At 40.1% G+C, this 22,782-nt stretch overlaps 1 protein-coding gene across 1 annotated transcript; it reads left to right on the forward strand.

Moving 5' to 3' along the window:
• The first annotated feature begins 92 nt into the window (after positions 1-92).
• Positions 93-22,782, forward strand: smc3 (structural maintenance of chromosomes 3). The gene is made up of 29 exons (XM_089005653.1): positions 93-266; positions 666-741; positions 1,998-2,036; positions 2,118-2,185; positions 2,274-2,345; positions 3,249-3,328; positions 3,417-3,495; positions 3,654-3,771; positions 4,444-4,619; positions 4,809-4,889; positions 5,432-5,596; positions 6,905-7,026; positions 7,566-7,779; positions 8,682-8,785; positions 9,017-9,116; positions 9,830-9,990; positions 10,379-10,520; positions 11,616-11,766; positions 11,874-12,024; positions 13,877-14,030; positions 14,143-14,301; positions 15,893-16,000; positions 16,377-16,485; positions 16,656-16,903; positions 18,457-18,669; positions 18,750-18,938; positions 20,558-20,735; positions 20,833-20,939; positions 22,290-22,782. The coding sequence occupies exons 1-29, from the start codon at positions 252-254 to the stop codon at positions 22,359-22,361; spliced, it is 3,651 nt and encodes a 1,216-aa protein (XP_088861779.1). The 5' UTR covers positions 93-251; the 3' UTR covers positions 22,362-22,782.

Below are 22,782 nucleotides of genomic sequence, written 5' to 3' on the forward strand. Positions count from 1 at the left end.
AAGCTGGTTGTTGTTCTGCGTTACCATGCGGATTTTTATTCTTATCACCCTGTTTTGACTTTGGTATATTCCATTCGTCCCGCCTCCGCCGCCATTTTCCATGTTTTCCTCCACCGCAGAGTAATTCACCAGTTTTAAATGCTGAAAACATCATTTTTGTCCAAGTGTGGGCTTTGACGTTTCATCTCCATTTACGTGGAGCTGACCGGCTATCTCCTGATTCAGACAAGGAGACGCCGAAATAGACGAGGATGTATATCAAACAGGTACGCTCACCACCCGAGTATCTCCGTTTTACTTTCCAGGGCCGACTGGGTTCGAATTGATGCGTTGCTGAATGAACCCTGGTCTGAATACGCAGCTTTACTCAAAATATGTTATTTCTTTTCGTTCACAAATTTAATACAGGTCACGTTCAACATCAACAAATAATATCCCCCTTGTTTCTCAATAGAAATCCTACCTTGAATTGCCCGCCTCCCTCTTGAGGATGCTAAGTTAAAGCTAACTAAATTGTCAAACTTTATGCCTACTCTCTCGATTACGACTTTGTACGTGCCTACAAAATTTGTTACCGGCGCATTTACAATGTAATGAGCACAACGCAGTTATCAATTTGTTGCCTTATGAAAAAGATTCATTGATGGACCTCGGGTCTTGTGCAGGTTATCATCCAGGGGTTCCGAAGTTACCGAGACCAGACTGTGGTCGACCCGTTTAGTCCCAAGCACAATGTCATCGGTGGGTACTGAATCACTGATCCGCATTTTCCTTCGTTACACGACATTTACTTTATTAATGACAACACCCACATGAGTTTAATCGAACAGAATTTCCCAGGAAACGAGGACAGATATTTTACAATTGAAATAATCTTGTGTAGTTTCAAGTACTATCAAATGTAATATTTAGGGCGAAATTAGGACCTGCTGCGTTGAACATTGTTCACTGTATACTGATACATAATTATTCTGCATGGCACAAAATATCATTGGCACCCCTATACTATACGAATTTTGGATGGGATTATTCTTTATTAATCTCGCAGTGGGGAAATGTACATTTCAGAGCAGCAAAGTTATGGAAGGAAGAGGAAAGGAAAGGTTGAAGTAGAAAAATAAAAAAACATAAGCTGCTGTAAAGGCAGCCAATCTCGTGGCGCCATCTTGAAGTCAAAATAACAACATATGACAACACAAATACAGTCATTCAAACTTAAGCACGTTCTGCACCCTCTTTGTTGTATGAAGCAGTACTAGGTTAAAAAGGATAGGATCAAAGCGTCCTTTTCACCAGTGGATCAGGGACGAATGTGCACATCTGCTACAAGCGAAATGTTGAACGTAAACATGCAGCACTAGCATCGATTGCTGAAAATAAATTGGTTCACATCTCGTGTCCCACGTAAATCCGCTTCAATTCCAAGCCGCGACAGTTCCATATATGCATCCTTGCCGCAGACTGTCCAACAGCACCAAACATTCCTCTGAAGAAAGCGCGGGCTGTGAAAATGCTACCCATGACAGGCGCAGACAAGCACAATCGCCCCAGATCTGTCGAGCGATGTCAGTCAAATGGCACCCATATTCCTCCCGATCAAAAACAGTGCTGGCCTATTCATGCTGCCGAAAAGGCGCAACCACTCAGCACAGTCTCCTCCTTGATGAATGTTGTGGCCAAAAATGCCGAAGAATAATCCGTATCCATTCGATGCACAACAACACAAAGTGACAAAAGAAAACACAAAACGACAAAAAAAGCAAGGTTTGTGAGAGCACTTTCTGACGGCTGCCTACGCGGGCGCCATCTTGGACTTCTTTTTATAACTTTATATCTCACGTTCACGACAGCTGCAACAAAGAACGTTCCAGATGAAAAGAGAATACTAATAATCTCTAACGCAATTAAGTGAACATGGATAGTTTGACCTCTCATCAGACACTAATGTTGCTATAGCACATACCGATTTATTTACACCCCCCCCCCCTCTTTCACAGTTGGGCGAAATGGATCAGGAAAAAGTAACTTTTTCTATGGTATGTGGGCCCCTTCGAATAGCATCTTCCTTCCATGGTCTTGTTAGAACTCAGGTTGATTGTTTATTTCTTCTTCCCCAGCCATTCAGTTTGTACTCAGCGATGAGTTCAGCCACCTCCGACCCGAGCAGCGCTTGGCCTTGCTCCATGTAAGTATCGACACAGGGCGCAATAGCAGCAATTAAGACTCAGGTTGGTAATCATCCAAACATACCTTTTCCTCTGCTGTTTCTGTAGGAAGGAACTGGTCCTCGGGTCATTTCTGCATTTGTGGAGATTATATTTGACAACTCTGACAATCGGCTGCCGGTAAGATAACTATATTGGTATTTCCCCACCCACCCCCTTATTTCTCAACATTTTCCTGGATCCTGTTTTTCATATTCTACTCTGGGAACCTCCGTCTCCATTTTGTTTTCTCTGTGGCACTCATCGTTAAACTTGACCTGTGGTCTTCAGTAAGCCATTACTGACTCTGTTGGCACGTAATGCCTGAATTACGTGCCAGCAGCCATTACTTTTCGTTATGCATCGCATCCTGGGAAGAAGGATTTCCTCCCCGCCCACATACTCTACACACCCAATCGTAAGCGAGCTCGGCGCCTCCTCTTCGGAGCGTCAACTGGGAAGAGGGATTTTCTCCCCGCCCACAAACTCTACACAGCCAATCGTAAGCGAGCTCGGCGGATCAGGGTCTGAACTCGATTGATCAGCCTTGGTGTCCGTGGCGTAAATATGCAGCCCAAATATCCAGAGTCGGAGGAGCCCTTCATCTTCTCCGCTCGAAGAAATCCACGTGCATAGAGAACAGAAACATGCTAAACCCAGTCTGAACCTAGCATAATCATGATAAATCCATCAAATAATATTCTGATTCTGATCTGATTAAAATAAGGCCGTGGTACAATTAGAACAAAGTCATTTGACAAAAGGTTATCTAATCTAAACAATAGTTCACCAATGTACTGCACTTTATAATCTGGTGTGCCTTAATATACTATCTATAAAAATACCGTTGATTGATATTGCGCTTTATAATCCAATATGCCTAAAATCCAGTCAGTAGGAACCCTGAACATGGCAACAACCTTTTAAATAACTTTTTGTCTTCCTGTCTGGTCTGTAATTTTAGGCCATGAAGGCGTTACTTTGTAAAACCATTTTGGAAGTTAGGTGACATGAGTGGCTAATTGTGGTTGCGTATCCCTGCAGATTGACAAAGAAGAAGTTTCCCTTCGTCGTGTCATCGGTGCAAAGAAGGACCAGTATTTCTTGGACAAGAAGATGGTGACGTAAGTGTTTATGTCACTGTCATCACAGGAAATATTGGCCTCGCTAAACTGATGTGATCACGTTTGGTGGTGTTTGTGATTGGTGCAGCAAGAACGACGTCATGAACCTTCTGGAAAGTGCTGGCTTCTCCCGCAGTAACCCTTACTATATTGTCAAGCAGGGCAAGGTGAGAAGAAAGTCATGGTTTGAGCTTCAACTTGCTCAAAGCGTCATAAATGGTTTTCCACTATCGTATTTAAGTCACATTGATACGTTCCTATGGTGCTATATAAAGTATGTTGTAATTTTGAGAAAAAGGGTAATTTATTTCAATGTTTGATGCAGATCAATCAAATGGCTACAGCGCCTGACTCCCAGCGTCTGAAGCTGCTAAGAGAGGTGGCAGGAACAAGAGTGTATGATGAACGCAAAGAAGAAAGTATTTCGCTCATGAAGGAGACTGGTGTGTTCCGAACAATATTATTTTATAATTACTTTTTTTTTCATATAGGCAGCACAGTCTTATTTTTGAAGTTTTGGTTTTGAGTTGCATCACAGGTTTCATCCAGTGTTAACTCTGTAATGCTACCACATTCGGAAAACATCAATTGTAGGTTATTTACGTGTCTAAATTGTCCTTACGGGTGAATGTCAGTATGAACAGTTGATTATTCAAAATGTAGCCAGCAATTGAGTGGGTACTCGTCCAGGATTTATTTTGGATAGCCTCCATCCACCTTACCTGTAACCCTAATGAGGGCGAGCACAAAAGAACACAAAGGGTTGACATAAAAGGTGGCTATTTCCATCACAATGAGATAAAAGCACAATCCAAAACTGTGACATTGAAAATAGGATGTAAAGCTAAACTTCCGCCTACCTAAATTTACTTTCGTTTAATCAGGTAATATCAGGAAGGTACTATCATTGATCCTCAAATCTTCATATCCCGATTTTGCAAAAGAATCTGACACCACGAGCTGCACAACATTGCCTGTGAATTTGTCTGCTTGATTTCAATATACTTATTTGTGCATGGTTTGATGTTCTATGGATAGTAATCAATATAAATCCTTTCGCATTTCATTAGAAACAAAGTAGTGTCTTCATAATAATGACGCATCTGTCCATCCAGAGGGGAAAAGGGAGAAGATCAATGAGTTGTTGAAGTACATAGAAGAGCGTCTCCACACTTTGGAAGATGAAAAAGAAGAATTGGCTCAGTACCAGAAATGGGACAAGATGCGAAGAGCCCTTGAGTACACCATCTACAACCAAGAGCTCAATGAAACCCGTGCCAAATTGGATGAGGTAAACAATCTAATGTTGACCCAATGTGCTCATTTGTAAAGATGGTTGCCATTATACGTCCCGACTAATTCTGTAAGTAATTAGTGTCGTCAGAATTGTAATTAATAAAGAAGTGCCGTTTCCATCACATTCTTTTGTGTTGATTTACAGCATTGTGATGTCTTTTTTTTCCTCTCTATTTTTTTTCAGCTGTCTTCCAAAAGAGAAACATGTGGCGACAAATCCCGACAATTACGTGACGCTCAGCAAGATGCCAGAGACAAAGTCGAGGTATTTTGTAACCAAAAAAACGGCAAACATCCAAACTGATTGAAAATTAGTCGAACATTACAATTCAAATCAATTACAGAAAGTACAATGAAAACAAGTGCTTTCTGAGATGAGCTGAATTTGATAATGAGGTACCATCTGTCGTACCACTCCAGTTGGTGCTAAAACAGAAAATTAACAAAAGGTTGTAGTGCATAAAGTGCGTTGGTTGTTTTGATGCCCGTAACTTTTTTACACCAAATGTGATCAGTGGATACATGGCTAAAGTAGCCATTATTCACACTCCCACAAGCTCCTGGCGATGCACTGACATCAAAACCTTAATTTTTCTCACTTTTCAATATGCCAAGTAGTTATTGACATCACACTAAAAGAGAGTGGTCGCCCTAATAATAAACGCACACAGGAGCCCAAAGAAGCTAAGCAGTCCATGATAGTGTGTATGCCAAATGTCTAAAAAATATCATCTCTCCAGAAGAAATAAATGGAATTTGCACTCCGAAATGAATTGATTCACTTTTTCCCCCCCTGTCCTCATGTAGGAGACGGAGCGAGTTGTGCGAGAATTGAAATCCAAGATTTCTGCCATGAAGGAGGAGCGGGAGCAATTGTCGGCTGAGCGCCAAGAGCAGATTAAACAGAGGACCAAACTAGAGCTGAAGGCCAAGGACCTGCAGGATGAGCTGGCAGGCAACAGTGAACAGAGGGTATGCAAGCCTCCCATCTGCGTCACTGCTTACCAGCAACGCTTGCGCTCTACATCACTGCATGTGACCCCCCCCCTCTCTCGTCACTGCTTTCACGTGCACGATTGTTCTTTGCATGTATGTATGTTACTGTGGCTAAAATGTGGGAAATGGCACAAAGTGTAGCCTTCCATTTAACCCCATACAGCACAGGTGTCAAAGTCAAGGCCCGCGGGCCAAATCCGGCCCGCCACATCATTTTTTTCGGCCCGCGAAAGCAAATCAAACTTGTTAAATTCCATGATGATTGCTAAAATCTGAGCCAAAATTTCATATTTTTGGATGTCAACCACAATAAAAGTCATTATTCTTGACTTCAGATTTGAAAACGAGTTATTCATTAATTTGCTGTGTGCTCTATATGTAATATTTGAAGGGATTTAAACATTCTAATGGGTTCCCCAAATTCATAACGGCCCTCGAGAGGAAACCATAACTACAATGTGGCCCGCGGCAAAATTTTTTTGACACCCCTGCCATACAGTAATCATGAAATTTTGAGTTTTTACAATTTATTTATAAATAAGCTTGTGATTCAATAGTAAGAAGCAGCACACATAAATCCCACTGCACATCTTGACTGGCATTTAGTTTGTGTGCAGAGCTGGTATGACTCACTCTCATCTCAGCAGGGCCTCATATTTGTGGGCACGTGTGTGTATATGAAGATCATCCTAAATAACAGCTTTATTGGCTCACTCTTTAGTGACGGCCATGATGAGTCCCAGGCAGATTGCTGGTTGGTTGGTGGCTCGGCATCAGCCAAATGTTCCTGGCGAGAAATAAAAACGATTGCATTCTGGCTGCTAGCACTGTAGCTATAGTGTTCGCCAACCGGATTGTCCTTTTGAACACAGCTATTTTATAGTCTGCACCTTTGTGCATGAATAGCAACCCTTTATCTGCTTAAATAATGCTCACCACAACAGACAAAATCCACAAAGTCTGTTGGCAACATAGCTTTATTTAAAATCATGGGACATTTTTGCAGTCCTATGAGTTACTTAAATTAAAAGTCCAATATCCCTCATAGCAAGATTTGACTTCTGTGATAATAGCGACACCCAGTGCTTCCTATACTTCAGAGATACCTGGTAGAATGGTCTTTTTTTTGGCTTATTTAGAGATACCGGTGTTGTGTGCATGTTTTTTTTTTTTTAAACTCTCGATTGTTTTGACTCCCAAAATTCAGTATAGTACCATACAGATTTTTATCCATCTTTGAACACCAAGAATCAAGTATGGGAATAAACTGTTCCACTCTTGTAGAAACGTCTACTGAAAGAGCGTCAGAAGTTGCTGGAGAAAATTGAGGAGAAGCAAAAGGAGCTGCAGGAGACAGAACCCAAATTCAATATGGTGAAAGAAAAGGAGGAGCGAGGTATCTCTAGGTAGGGATGACTCATTCACCACATCGCAAGTTCCCAGAGCAACTGGAGAACAGACCTAATTTCATGAGTCAGTCATCTTTTCTAAATGTCTTTTGACAGTGGCGGCAGCAGGGAAGTTGGCGGGCGCATACAACAAGCATTTTAAGGAATTCTATTATTGATTAATCAATGAATCAGATAACAAGGAATTACTTCCCTTCTTTCAAAAATGTAACATTGTGAAATGCACAAACATAAATTGATTATTCAGTTACTGATTTGGTTCGTAAAATGGCAGAAAGTATGCAGAAATCTTGCTCATTGTCAAAAGCAGATGTTGGAAAATGTTTTATTTTGATAAATAAATATAATAATAAACAAAGATCAATCTGCCGCCACAGAGGACTACAGAAATATGTTAATATTTCAAAGGTTTGGAAGTTACAAAATAAAATAATGCCTCATTTGAAAATCCATTGTCGATAATTGTTCCAGATAAACTTTAAACTGAAATATAAATGCATATCTAAAATGATGCAAACATTTTCATCTCCATCTAGACTTGCCCAGGCGACACAAGAGAGGACAGACTTGTACGCCAAGCAGGGTCGTGGCAGTCAGTTCACCTCCAAAGAAGAGAGGGACAAATGGATCAAGAAAGAGTTGAAATCTCTGGACCAGGCCATCAATGATAAAAAGAGGCAAATTGCTGCCATTAATAAAGATCTGGAGGACACAGAGACCAACAAAGAGAAGAATCTGGAACAATATAATGTAAGAAGTCATTTTAAATTATAATGTGTATCTTGATGTTCTATTTTTTAAATACAGTAAAGTCTCGTTATATTGCTATCGGATATATCGATAGTCCCGGTTATATCGATACTATTTCTATGCACGCACGGAGAAAATTACATGCAAACAGGGTCGGATATATCGATAGTCCCGGTTATATCGATATTTTTTTGGACTCCCTTGAATATCGATATAAAGAGACTTTACTGTATATATTGTTGTTTAGACAATTGATATACAGTAAATCAAAAAAAGTATACACACCCTTGTTCGTATGGCAGTTACTTGTGATGAAAAATGAGAACAAAAAATTATTATATATATATACAGTAAAGTCTCGTTATATCGATATTCAAGGGAGTCTGAAAAAATATCGATATAACCGGGACTATCGATATATCCGACCCTGTTTGCATGTAATTTTCTCCGTGCGTGCATAGAAATAGTATCGATATAACCGGGACTATCGATATATCCGATATCGATATAACGAGACTTTACTGTAATAATATATGTATATATGTATAATATAATATATGTATATATATGTATATAAAGTTTATATAATAGAATTATTATATAAACATCATCAACCTTTAAGTTGACCTTTACAACTCAGCTGACTAAAAAGCAGTTCACAAAGCTGTTGTGTGGCTGATTTTCCATTAGTGCCACTTAGCAATTTTTTTGATGATGATACTAGTGCAGCGTGTTCTACCGGAAACTAATTCCTTGTGTGTTCTACATACTTGGCAATCAAGATGATTCTGATTTGCGTTTAATTTGATGTCCAGCTTTACAAGCATTTACAGTGTTTTTTTTTTGAAGCGCTCCAAAATAAAGTTGAATTGAGATGCTTTTTTTCTCATTTTTGTCTCTAGAAACTGGACCAAGATCTAAATGAAGTGAAGACCCGCGTTGAGGAGTTGGACAAAAAATACTATGAAGTGAAGAATAGGAAAGATGAGCTGCAAAGTGAAAGAAAGTAAGATTTATTTTTGACTCATATGGGTTAAAAGCTGATGGTTAAAATTGGGGGTTCAACATTTGTCACTCAAGCCAAAACATAACAAAAGTAACTGTAATAAAAGTAAAACATCAAAAACTAACCTTTCCTGCTGAACTAATGCACATGCATTCTGAATATTCCAAGAGATGATGTATTTTGCTGTTATGGTGACATACAGTATAACTGTGTCCACATTCGTGTTCCTAGCTACCTGTGGCGTGAAGAAAATGCAGAACAACAGGCCTTGGCGGCCAAACGGGAGGACCTGGAGAAAAAACAGCAGCTCCTCAGAGCCGCCACTGGCAAGGTCTGTCAATGACTGGTGTAACACAACATCATATGTTTGTGTGGGCCTCTCACAATAATTACTTTTTTTTTTTTAATTAGAGCTTGATGAGAAAAAAAAAAACATTGGGGGGGGACGTGATCGTCATTTTTGCATGAATGATTGTTGACATACATCATCAAAATTCCCTCGTGCTGTCCATGCATCAGTCTGCTCACCGCTGTGTGTATTTGGTGCTCGCATTTGGCATCATGACACAAAAATAAAATCAAAGTCTTGGTCATGCAAATGACTGTATTTTCCAGTGTATAAGGCGCACCCAAAAGCCTTCATTTTCTTCAAAAGATGACCTTGTGCCTTGTAATACGGTGAGCCTTATATGTGACCTAATATTGAGCTGCAACGGGTCTGCAGCAACTCTATGTAGCCGCATAAACCATCGCACCCCCCCCACCACCACCACCACTACCAGTAGTGTGTGGTGCAGCGTGCAACCCTCTCATGGATGCATAATGTAACACCAGCCTCTACTGTAGCGCCTTGTAATATGGCGTGCCTTATATATGGAAAAGCTTTTAAAATACACTATTCATTGAAGGTGCGCCTTGTAGTGCGTAAAATACAATATTCAATTTAAGATGTAATACTGGACAGATTCACCTCCTGTTACTTCTGACTGCTTTTTTTTAAATAACCATGAATAATGTATTTAACACTGTTTTTCTTCTCTCCAGGCCATCTTGAATGGCATTGACAGTATCAACAAAGTCCTTGAGCATTTCCGCCGCAAGGGCATTAACCAGCATGTGATCAATGGTTACCATGGCATCGTTATGAATAACTTTGAGTGTGAGCCTGCGTTTTACACCTGTGTGGAGGTGACTGCTGGTACCAGGTGTGTCATGATTTTTTATTTATAATAAGAATTTGTACTCCATTTGGAGCTTAAATGTTTAACCATTTGGAGTTGGCTGAGATGAAAATGAATTGATATCACAACCAATGGCGGGAAAGAGATAGCGTTACAGTGGATCCCACATCCTTTTTTTTTTACATTTTTAAAGAAATCATATTAGCCCGTTTTTGTGGGCAAAAAAACATTGATGTTTTTGTACTTTGGGCGTTCGGGTTGCATTTGAATGGCCATCGGACTGATTTCTTACCACCCGAAAATGGCAACTCTGCATTAGTAAATTAAAATGGTAGATTATTTGTATTCGATGCAAATTATTTTGGAATGCGGGCATCAGTACTGATGTCATTTAACACGGTCTCACTTTCAGATTGTTCTATCACATTGTGGAGACTGATGAGGTCAGCACCAAAATACTCATGGAATTCAACAAGATGAATCTCCCTGGAGAGGTCACATTTCTACCCCTCAGCAAGCTCGATGTCAGGGATACTGCCTACCCAGAGACCAATGTAAGGACTAAACCTTAGTTGTTTGCAAAGCCCAGTCGCCCATTTGACATGTGCAACTACTATTGGCGCCGTGGCGCGACAAACATTTTCATAAAATCACTTAATATAATTTTGTCAAAACCACTAGATGTAATTTATTGACAATAACGGACCTTCAAAAATGTATTTTCCAAGCTGCTATATGAAGTTACTGTATAACATGTAAGCAGAAGCAGTATCGTCTACATATTTTTGCGCAAATGTAATTAGCAATCTAAATAAGAAGCACAAAAAATGATTTTGCTGGCAGTATATTGAAGTTATTTTTAAAATAACCATAGGATGAGCTTTACTGTGATGTACAGTAATTTATTTTTCAGCTCTCAAAAGTCAATATTAAAATGATTGCATTGTGAAAAATAACCATTGTAATAATGTACAGTATATAATAATAATACATTTTATTTTAAGCGCCTTTCAAAGCTCTCAAGGACACTTTACAGTCACAGACAAGCATAGATACTATAATAAATAAAATACAATTACAAATAGAATACAATAAATGAAATACAATTATAAATAGTATATGCATTCGATATATTCACTATGAATTAATCAATTGTCTAAATCTCTTATTCTCAATAATAATGTTTCATCTTGCAGGCCATTCCTCCGGGTTGACTTATCATCCTTGAGATATATATTAATATATATATATATATATATACAGTAAAGTCTCGTTATATCGATATCGGATATATCGATAGTCCCGGTTATATCGATACTATTTCTATCCACGCACGGAGAAAATTACATGCAAACAGGGTCGGATATATCGATAGTCCCGGTTATATCGATATTTTTTCGGACTCCCTTGAATATCGATATAACGAGACTTTACTGTATATCATATCGCCCAGCTCTAGTACTCGCCCGTCCCCCCCAAAAATCTTTCTTTGACAGTGAGAAATGCACCCTTTATAATTCATTTTTTCGTCTGTGCATTAGTTTTGGTCTTTCTTGTTTTCTTACGTATTCTGTCATATAGTATTAGTCTTTACCTAGTGTGGAGTATCTTCCCTGTGATCACACAATCTTGTATCAACATTGCATCAGGATGCCATTCCAATGATCAGCAAGCTGCGCTACAGCCACAATTTTGACAAGGCCTTCAAACATGTTTTTGGGAAGACCTTGATTTGTCGCAGCATGGAGGTTTCGACACAGCTGGCCCGAGCTTTCACCATGGACTGCATCACTCTGGAAGGTTTGGTCAACAACACCCCACAATCACAGACCCCACAAGGATATTTGCAAATTGCAAGCTAATCAATAGAAGACGTGAAGAGTTTTGACGTCCGCTTGACGTTGTAGGTGACCAGGTGAGCCACCGTGGAGCTCTGACAGGAGGCTATTATGATACCAGAAAGTCTCGTCTGGAGCTGCAGAAGGACATGAGGAAAGCTGAAGAAGAGTTGGGTGAGCTGGAGGCCAAGCTTAATGAAAATCTGCGCAGGAACATTGAACATATCCTTTTTGATTTCAGTATGACACGGTGCCTTTCCAATTTAAAAAATAGATATACAGTAAAGTCTCGTTATATCGATATCGGATATATCGATAGTCCCGGTTATATCGATACTATTTCTATGCACGCACGGAGAAAATTACATGCAAACAGGGTCGGATATATCGATAGTCCCGGTTATATCGATATTTTTTCGGACTCCCTTGAATATCGATATAACGAGACTTTACTGTATATTTTAAACTGGGGTGCCAATGATTCAAATTAGTGACGGTATTATCATACACTCCAATATGATGAGGAGATATCTCTCTCTCTCTGTCTCACGCCCCTCTTTCGGTCTTTTTCTCTTCACTCATAAATAGCAATGCCGTTGTAGGATCAAAATTGGCACTTTTAGGCATTCCGTGTGTTCTCTTTTGTATCAGCCAGTTACCCAATACACTTTGACACTTTCTTGTGTGTATGTATACATTTTCCATGAGTGGATGGTTGACTTCATATTTAAAAAATGGTTTCACGTTTGGACTACGAAGCGAGGATGCCGCAAGATGCCTCAGGCAGGTAAAAGAAGGATGCGGGAATATTAGACCCAGCCACAATGACTCACTGCTGTCAGCGCTGAGAAGCACGTCTGGATATGGAAAGAGGGAAGATATGTGTTTCTTGTGCAGTATTTTTTGATGACACGGTCATTTCTCCTTGTGTTGGCACATTTGTGGTGAATTGGTTGATGTACATGTGGTGTACACATGCTGGTTAACTATATGTGAGAAGGCAGGCAAAAGCACCGCTGACCAGTTCTCTACCGCAGTGGTGAGTCACAGTTGACATCAATTATTTAAAAGCGTTGTTTTTCGTCTTTCTACCTCTGTCCTGTCTAGCCGTGAGATTGCACCGATTCACCCTACCCGTCGCTTTGACTTCAGTGTCCAGTCCATCTTCATTTTGCTGAGACAGGCAATTATAAAGGAAACTGTGCTCAGATGGCTCAGCACTTCTCCTATTTTTGTCTTGAATTTCTTTCATATCACTTGCCGACTGCTCATCACATTTTTAACATCCCTTTTAATATCTGTCTTTTTCACTAAAGGAAATACTATTGAGACCCGCGTTGCCTGGACTATAATTCAATCAAAGGCTCCATTTTATTGATTTGTCTGCATTAATGGACTACATTGAAACCTCCAATGTCTAGTTGAGTGTAGGAGTCATGGACAATCAATAGTTCTGTCTTTTCATTTCCCTTTAAAATAACAGGATTCCTGCAGAAAAAAAGCATACAAACAGTGAATCGACCAACCTAAAAACAACACCTTTATCGACATCCAAATATTCATCAAATTAATCTTTGAGCTGTTAACACACAATCTTTATTTTATGAATGTTAAATTGTCTCACATCACTTCTTTCAAGAGACATTTTCAGAATGTCTCTAGTGACATGCTCTCTCAGCTCAGTCACGAATGGGGATGCAACTAAGCTGGTGTCTCTTTTTAGTGGGGGGACTGCTTGGAGCTGATCAATGCATGTTCGTTCTGTACTCGGGCAACTCTGGACAACAAGACGTCAGGAACGGTGGAGAGTTGGTTTTAAATTTGATTCTGAATGGAATTAAAATGCCTTACATTTAACTGGGGCTGTAGGATGGCAGAATGTTTTTGTGAAAACCAGTTTCACCAGATTTAGGTGCATGTCTTCAAACATTTCATTTTTACTGAAATATTTTTCACAAGGGCCTGTCTTATACAATGTCAGAGAATTTTACAATTAACGATTGATCTAAATTGGATTTGTTTGTAACGACAATGTGTAATACATGGTGAAAATCTCCTTAACATGCGCTTTCACGTATCAATAATGAAATTGACCAGCTGATGAACCAAATGCAGCAGATTGAGACGCAGCAGAGGAAGTTTAAAGCCTCCCGTGACAGTATTCTCTCAGAGATGAAGATGCTGAAAGAGAAGAGGCAGCAATCAGAGAAGACGTTTATGCCAAAGGTGACAAAAAAGTCTTCAAATGTGATTGTTTTTAAGAACAAGTCATTTGTTGAAACCTGATTATCTCTGTTTTTTTTTTTTTTTGCATGTTTTTTTTTTTTTCCTCCTGCAGCAACGAAGTCTTCAGAGTCTGGAGGCCAGCCTCCACGCTATGGAGTCCACCAGGGAGTCACTGAAAGATGAGTTGGGCACAGATTTGCTTTCTCAACTCAGTCTGGAGGACCAGAGGCGTGTGGATGACCTCAATGATGAAATCCGTCAGCTTCAGCAGGTGAGGGGAACACGAGGAATGATACGTTTTGCGGTTTTGGTTTTCTGCTCTGTCCCTATTTATTCCATTTTATCATGCCTGCATTTTGGAGTATTTTAACCATGAATCCCTTTTTTTAATTTTGTATTATTCACCCACCTGCTGCATGCCAGTTAAAAACTGGATCTGTTAGTTCTTAGATTTATTTATACAACGAGAATGAGTATGCTATTTTTGTCTATTTGCCCTTATGATTATCAATACCAAATAAACTAAAGGTGGAGGTGTTCTAAGTTGTTTTTGTAAAAATCTAAACCAATCCCTGTAAAAATTGTCCCTGCCAATTCATATTATGTAACTTAACTGACGGATTTTGTGTAAAAAAATTAACATTCATGAAACACGGGTTGATTGAGAACTGCAGTGGGAATGGTAAATCTAAAGACAAAAGTCTACATTATATGTTTTTTTTTTTGTGTTTTGCATCATAAAAGGCAGAGCTACAAATAAGTCACGAGTGACTGCCTTTCCAGCAGCTCCTATATTTTGTTTTTCGACTTATATTTTTCCTTTTCTCTTCCTTTCATAACTTTGCTCTTGTGAATTAGCAGTGTCTGAAACGCATGACAAAAAGTTAGCGGACACCCGGGTATAAAGTCGGCTATAAAGTTGCCTGTCCCATTTTTCACAACTTCACACACAATAAGACGGCTAATCGCAAAAAAAATTATGGATGTACGTACCGGTCCCTTGCTTACTTTATGGTAAATCTCCCTTGCTGAAGATTTTGCTCCAGTTGTCGTTTGTCGTCAACGAACATTCGTTTGGCTATTTGCATACTCGGCACGGCAGCCAATCAGAAGCTTGTTTCGTGCTTCGGATTATACCGTGACTGAAAAGTGTACTTGACAGTTTTGAAAGCTTATAAAGAGAATTCAGTGTAGCTTGTAGAGGTTTGCTTGTAGTTTTTGCTTTATTGAATAAAACAAACGTTTGATTTGAAAATAGTAGTTTTTTGGGTTTTTTTTTTCTTGAAGTTGTCGGCCACCTGGGCCGAGACGTTTTGAAAGTTGTACGCCCGGCGTAAATGTTGTACGCCCCTGGCCTTCGGGCAGACGTTATTTCAAACACTGGAATCAGGAACCTCTCCAATGTGAGACAAATCTAGGTCATCTCATCTAATACTGTTTGCAACATAATCAAAAGAAATCAATTCAGACGCACATGAGTGCAAAACCATTGTTGCCTTAATTTTGCCATCGTCCTTTTATTCCTGCTGCCGCCAGTGCATTTCAATGACCTGGGTGCCATTAATACCTCGGACAGCAGCTGTGTGTGGGAGGTTCCTTTTTTTTCTGTGCCATCTTTCAGCGCTCTCCCAAATAATCACAAATTGTCCCCACTTGTGTTACGCAATTTCACCCACATAACCCACAACCTTGAATATGTTTCTGGAGAGTTTACACTTTGTTCGTCAATGTGACATGGAACATACAGTGACACATTTTATTCAAGTAAACATGGTATTCAGAATTAATAGATTTCAGTGCTTTCTCAGTTGTTAAACCAAGACCATCATAAATAACATAGCGGTTTCTTGTGCCACCCGCAGGACAACAGACAATTGCTGAATGAGAGAATCAAGTTGGAGGGCATAATGACCCGAGTGGAAACATACCTTAACGAGAATTTGAGGAAGCGTCTTGATCAAGTGGAGCAGGTGTAGTGTGCCTTCAATGTCCGATACGAGCGGGAAATAATTATTTTATTCCCTGCTAACTATTATGAGCTTACTTGTATTTGATTGAATAATGTGTATTTCAATCCACTAACAAAAAACAAGTTAGTACTTTCCATGACTTTTCTCAGTCTCGGGACAGATTTTATTTGCATACAAAACAAGTAAATTCAGATGGCAGTCTCAAGTGGCCACTCGAGATGTATTAAATGCCAGGTGTGTTTGTGAATTAACTTTTGATGTGATCAACCCAAATACATATTAATGTGTGCTCTGGGCAAGGACTGGAATACATTTGACTGTTGATGTAATGCAGGATAGGAATTTGTATGAACATGATTTTAATTTGCAAACACAGGAGCTAAACGAGCTGCGAGAGACCGAGGGAGGCACTGTTCTCACAGCCACAACATCTGAGCTTGATGGCATCAACAAACGGGTCAAAGAGACACTGGCTCGATCAGAAGGTATGGTCAACACGATGGACCGGAGAAGTACATAAAGCATAGCAGTATAGCCGTTGTCTTAATACTACTCTTATAATCAGTATTGCTTATAATCTATAACAATGCAAGATGAAATGCAAAGTGACACAAAAAAAAGATGACAAATAAGTCACGTGTTTACAAACCCTTAGATCTGGACTCCTTGGTTGACAAAACGGAGTCTGAGATCAAGGATCACATTAAGAGCATGGACCGCTGGAAAAACATTGAGAAGGAACAAAATGACGCAATCAACCACGACACCAAGGAGCTAGAGAAGATGACCAACCGGCAGGGCATGCTGCTGAAGAAGAAAGAGGAGTGCATGAAAAAGATCAGGGAATTGGGCTCCCTACCTCAGGAGGCTTTTGAGAAGTACCAGACTCTCACACTCAAGCAGGTATGACTGCCTTTACTTCATTTGCCTTTCAGAGGAAGGACATCTTTGTTTAAAAAAAAAAAAAAAAACATTGGGATGACATGTTACCTCACAACTGCCCATTTTACCCAATTAGTCAAAATCTCCAAAACGTGACAGGGTGAGCCACAACAACTTATTGACTTCACCTCCTAGCATCTTCATTTTCCAAGTGTTTAATTTGTTATTTTTTATAAATACCGCAACTCCATCCTTCAGATTTCATGTAGCGCTGATTATTGAGATGGCTGCTTGATTGATGGTTCTCAAATGAAGTTGCTCAAATTATCTTTAGTTAATGTTTTCACATGATCACTTCTGGCAATATTGCTTTGAATTTTTACCGCTACTTTTAGAACAGGCCCTCAGATACCCGTTGCACAGCGGTGGGATGTCAACATGCGAACTCAGACGATCGAGCGACAATCAGTACCGAATTTGAAAACAACTGCCCCAAAGCTAATTGAACCAAACCTGTGAGCCTCACTGTGGTTATTTTCCAACCCCTTTGTTCAGAGCTGCACTGGATCCCAATATTTTCACCAAGCTTTATTGATTCATAGGCCCGCACTGAACTTTGTATTCGTGTTCTTTGCTTGCTGCACCATAAGTCACCAAACAAGCCTTTGAAAATAGAGTTCAGCCACACAGATTTCTTCTCTACTTGAATGACCGGCCATTCAAAAATCATCAACTGTTGACTCTGATGCAGCATTGAAAGTCAGAGAGTACGTACTCTCCTCCCAGGAACGAGGCCTGAAGCCGTCGCCCACTCAACCCCTTAGCAATGACTCACTCAGCTACGAGTCAGTGCTCAGCTTGTTGCCTCCAGACTCTGACTGAGTGCAAATGGCTGCAGTTTCATTAATGTCTAAGCATGTACTCTTGTGCGTATGCGTGCTGTTTTCTTTCCATGACAATGCCGAGATTAGCCCTCCTCTTTTGCAAACAACCCACTCTCTTTTGTTAGAACGTTTTTAATAACTCTTTCTCGGTGGAAGCGTGCGCCTGGACAGGGTGATGCTATCGATTGATAGAAGTGGAGCATATTTCACACTTATACACTTTAAAAAACCTGTCAAAGTCAACACTGGGAGCATATTCCACACATATACACTTTAAAAAACATGTCAAAGTCAACACTGGGAGCATATTCCACACTTATACACTGAGATAAAGAATGCTCTTTGCTGTTCCTTGTGCGATACCAATCAATGGATAGGTCACGGGGTTTAGAGAGCGTTTTTTTTTTTCTTAATGTTCATAAACACTTGTTTGTTTTTAATAGTGTACAAGCAGTGTTACCGTATTTTCCAGACTATGAGCCAAGAGTCACCAAAGTGATCATGACAAGGCTATTAATGCAATCTCGGTGCACTGCAACTGCTTAACTACTGTGGCAGCTTGGAACCTGTTAAAAACATTGTCAATGAAAAGAAAGAATGATTATTTGTTTTTATAAATGTGAAGTATCACAGTAGCGCCATGAAAATTTGGGGAGTACATACTCATGTTCTATTCTTCCCCCCGGCAAGTTGTTCCGTAAATTGGAACAGTGCAACACGGAGCTGAAGAAATACAGCCACGTCAACAAGAAGGCCTTGGATCAGTTTGTCAACTTCTCTGAGCAAAAGGAGAAACTGATCAAGCGTCAGGAAGAATTGGACCGCGGTTACAAATCCATCATGGAGCTCATGAATGTCCTGGAGCTGCGCAAGTACGAAGCCATCCAGCTCACATTTAAACAGGTACTCTTAAAACGTTTTCGTGTGCATTCCCCCTGCATTTTTGTCGGTCACCTGACCCTTGCCCCGTCTCGCACCCCCAGGTGTCAAAGAATTTCAGCGAAGTGTTCCAGAAGCTGGTGCCTGGAGGCAAAGCTACGCTTGTGATGAAGAAGGGAGACGCCGAAGGAAGTCAGTCTCAAGATGAAGAGGGCGGCGCGGATGGCGAAAGAGGCTCGGGCTCACAAAGCAGCGTGCCCTCCGTGGATCAATTTACCGGCGTGGGGATCAGAGTAAGAGTCTGGCTGTTTTTGTTCGGCAATTCCGTACAGATTGTCCTCAAATGAATCTGGCGCTTTTTTACATTTTGATTATATTTTAAAATGTTTTTAACATTCCGTCAACCTTTCAGTTATGTTAGCTAATGACAATTCCAATCATTCATATAAATTTGCACCAAATACATGGCGAGCACTGTCACTAACATGAAATGCAGCCACAATTATGACATTAACATTTTTCAAGTTTAAAGCCGGATAGTCACCGTGTCACGCCACACAGTAAGAATCTTTAGTAAAACGGACATGAGCAATTGTCTTCACTGTTTAAAATTGTTTCCACGTCTCATCATTAACTCATTCACTGCCAAACGTGCAAATATGTGGCCACTCCAGTGCCAGGGTTTTTGTCATTGTCACTCCAATTCCAGAACCCACTGAATATTGAGTTTTACGACTACATACACATTCAATGCAGCGTAAGAAACCTTAGACTCTCTTCTTTCTTCTAAACTATATGGGTCTGGAGTTATATGAGCTTGAAATGAGGGCAGCTGTTAAAAAAAAACAATGCAATACACACATATTGGTTTGTATAGCGCTTTAAAACAGCTGAAGCTGAAAAAAACGTTTACATGGAAAAAAGGGAAAAGCTGCCCTCTTGTGGAATGGAAAAAACATCCAGAGGCCTGGCCAGCGCTTTATTGACACTCAAGCAATAAAAAACAAAACCCAAACAAATTTGGGAATATCGCTCTACGTTATATTTTCAATTCACGAATACATTTGGGAATGGCAGTGAATGAGGTAATTTTAAGAAAAAGACTCTTTTCTTTCTTCAGAAAAAAAACCTGTTAATTTCTAAATTATATGGGTCTGGAGTTATATGAGCTTGAAATGAAGGCGACTGTCCAAAATACAATGCAATACATACATATTAGTTTATATCGTGCTTTAACAACAGCTGAAACTGGAACAAAGCGCTTACATGGGAAAAAGGGGGGAATGTTGCCCCCTTGTGGAATGGAAAAAAACATCCAGAGGCCTGGCCAGCGCTTTATTGACACTCAAGCAATAAAAAACAAAACCTGAACTAATTCGGGAATATCGCACTACGTCATATTTTCAATTCACGAATACATTTGCGAATGACAATGAATGAGTCACATTTTTTTGGTTAAAATAAAGAAACGATAAAAAAAATTGCAGCCTCATTAATATCTACTTGGCACACTCTGGTTGAAGGCGTGTTGTATTGAAGGTTGGCGGAGCTGTCTCATGCAAATGAAGCCTACAGGTTTTGTTACCATGGCAATATGTGTACGAAACGAAGAGCTACTCTGTTGCCAACAAAGTAGGGGTGCGTATCGTCAATCCATCAGAACCGGGTCTAACATCGCCTAGCACTACACTGACGTCAACATTTATTTGGACGTAAAACATTCACACGACTCGCACGCCAACACTGACACTACCAACAAGCTAAACTGAAGCTAATTAAAATGGTGGGCCTGTTAGAATGGAAAATGCGCTAACATTTTCATATCTTTTTATTTTCATCCAATTCCAAGTAGGATGTATTACATTGATGGAGAATATGACAGAATGCTGTGTGTGTGTGTGCGTGCGTGTAGGTGTCTTTCACAGGCAAGCAGGGTGAAATGAGAGAAATGCAGCAGTTATCTGGAGGTCAGAAGTCTTTGGTGGCCCTGGCTCTGATCTTTGCTATCCAAAAGTGTGACCCTGCCCCTTTCTACCTTTTTGACGAGATCGACCAGGCCCTCGACGCCCAGCACAGGAAGGCCGTCTCGGGTAACAGGCGGCAATTTCGCACAAACACAAGAGTACATGCCGTTAACATGAATGAAATACTAACATATATTATATTTGTGTTATATGTCCGCTCAAGACATGATTGTTGAGTTGGCTGGCCACGCTCAGTTCATCACAACAACCTTCAGGCCTGAATTGCTGGAGTCTGCCGACAAGTTTTATGGAGTTAAATTCAGAAACAAGGTAAAGCTGGGTGGTGGTGGATTTTGCCAAATTGAGTGTGGGATAACTTGGTAATTTAGTGCCTCGCAGAGTTTTGGCGTTCTAAATGTTTGTACAGTGATACCTCGGATTACGAAAGCTTTAGCTAACAAATTTTTCGCTTTACGAACGTTAAATCCGCGACAATATGATCTTGGTATACAAACTATTTTTCGGGAAACACACGGAGCGCCACAATGAGATATGTGTCATCTGCCAATGAGCCGGTTCCTAAAGCTCCTGAAATGGCAGCCGGTTTTTTTTCCCCTCTATTCCGCGCCCCCAGTCTTCTGTTAAAGCCGCACGTGATTGGTCAAGATCTGTGGGGGAGGAGGGAGGGGACACACGCACCAGTGAGCAGTGGGAGGGGTTACAGAGAAACACACACACACAAAAGGGAGACGACAGAGCTTGAAACAAAAAACAAAAGTGAAATGGATAGAAAACACAATGAAATTTGGATTTGTTTCAACTTTATTGATAGTTCAAGGGCAGAGTGTAGACTGCAAGGTTAAAATATCCCGTCAATCAGGCTCCACAAATAACCCGCAGAAGCCATCTGTACAAGTTGAAGAGAACATACAAGCAAGGGAACCAGCTATTAATGAAGTTTCTAGTGCGTCTGCCTGCATCTGTTGCTGTTGCAATATCACGACTTCTGAGATGTACAACCCAGAGCTCCTTGAGACACTTTATGCAAAAAGCTATCCATTCCATCAAGCCATCAACAACCATCACAAAGGTCAATAAAACGACTTTATTATACAGTACAATGTATTTCCTTAATTACAATCCAATAGCACATTTATTATACATAAAATAATGTATATTTTGTGTAGTTTTAAGGCTTGTTTAGTTGAAAATTGTTTTATGGGGAACCTGGGAACGGATTATTCTCATTTTAATTGTTACCTATGGGAAATTAATGTTTGGAATACACACTTTTCGCCTTGCACACACTTTCTGGGAACCAATGAAGTTCGTAAGTCAAGGTATCATTATAGTTTGCATATCCTGGGGGTGCTTCTCTTGATAGAGTTACCTTCCTCCCACATTCAATATGTTTGATGGAAGTGGCTTAAAAATGTTTGTTGCGGTGCTGTTATTAAAACGCACATCACCTGATGAGCCCCCCCCCCCCCAACCGCACCTCACATTAACAAGGTGTTGCCTTTTCTGTTAGAGCAACAGCGACCCCTGCTGCTAGGAGTGACAGTAACGCCTTTCAGTTTCGTAGATAAACCGCAACACAACAGAATGGGGGTTGCGTGCATTGTAATTTAACTAATTGTAATTTTTGTGTTTTTTTTTCATTCTTTTTTTTTCCCGTAGGTGAGTCACATTGATGTGATCACAGCAGAGCAGGCCAAAGACTTTGTGGAGGATGACACAACCCATGGTTAATGGTTGACTCCCACTCTGCTTCTTCTGCGTTCTTAAGGTGCAAAGTACACTGTAACCTTCTTGGCTGTTTGTTCACTGAGTTTCTGCATTGGAGTTGACTGTATTTGCATGACGTGAACATTTGTAGGTTAAAGTTCTGCAGAAAGGTTTTACAAATGTTTTGTTTCACTTAATAGCCATTCCATCCTGTCAAAACACAGGGCCATGAAATGTTCAAAACTAGGCTCTTTTTTTCTATAGTTACTATCTTGTGACATTTTTTTCTCGTATATTTATATATATACATACAATTCTGCAACACTGTCAATGATGGAAAGTTCATTATTTTCATCGACTATGATGTTGGAATCCCGTTTGAATTTTTTTTTGCTCCTTTTGTATGCAATAAATTGGGGACAAAGAAAAAAGAAGCCTCAAATCT

Source organism: Hippocampus bargibanti, linkage group LG10, assembly GCF_051943395.1.
Source record: "Hippocampus bargibanti isolate YZ-2025 linkage group LG10, ASM5194339v1, whole genome shotgun sequence".
Lineage (NCBI taxonomy): Eukaryota > Metazoa > Chordata > Actinopteri > Syngnathiformes > Syngnathidae > Hippocampus > Hippocampus bargibanti.

What these genes read in the sequence shown, in the direction of transcription:
- smc3 (XM_089005653.1), top strand. An exon ending in ACTCTGACAATCGGCTGCCG is followed by an intron (nt 2,346 to 3,248) that starts GTAAGATAACTA and finishes GTATCCCTGCAG; the next exon opens with ATTGACAAAGAAGAAGTTTC. An exon ending in TTGGACAAGAAGATGGTGAC is followed by an intron (nt 3,329 to 3,416) that starts GTAAGTGTTTAT and finishes TGATTGGTGCAG; the next exon opens with CAAGAACGACGTCATGAACC.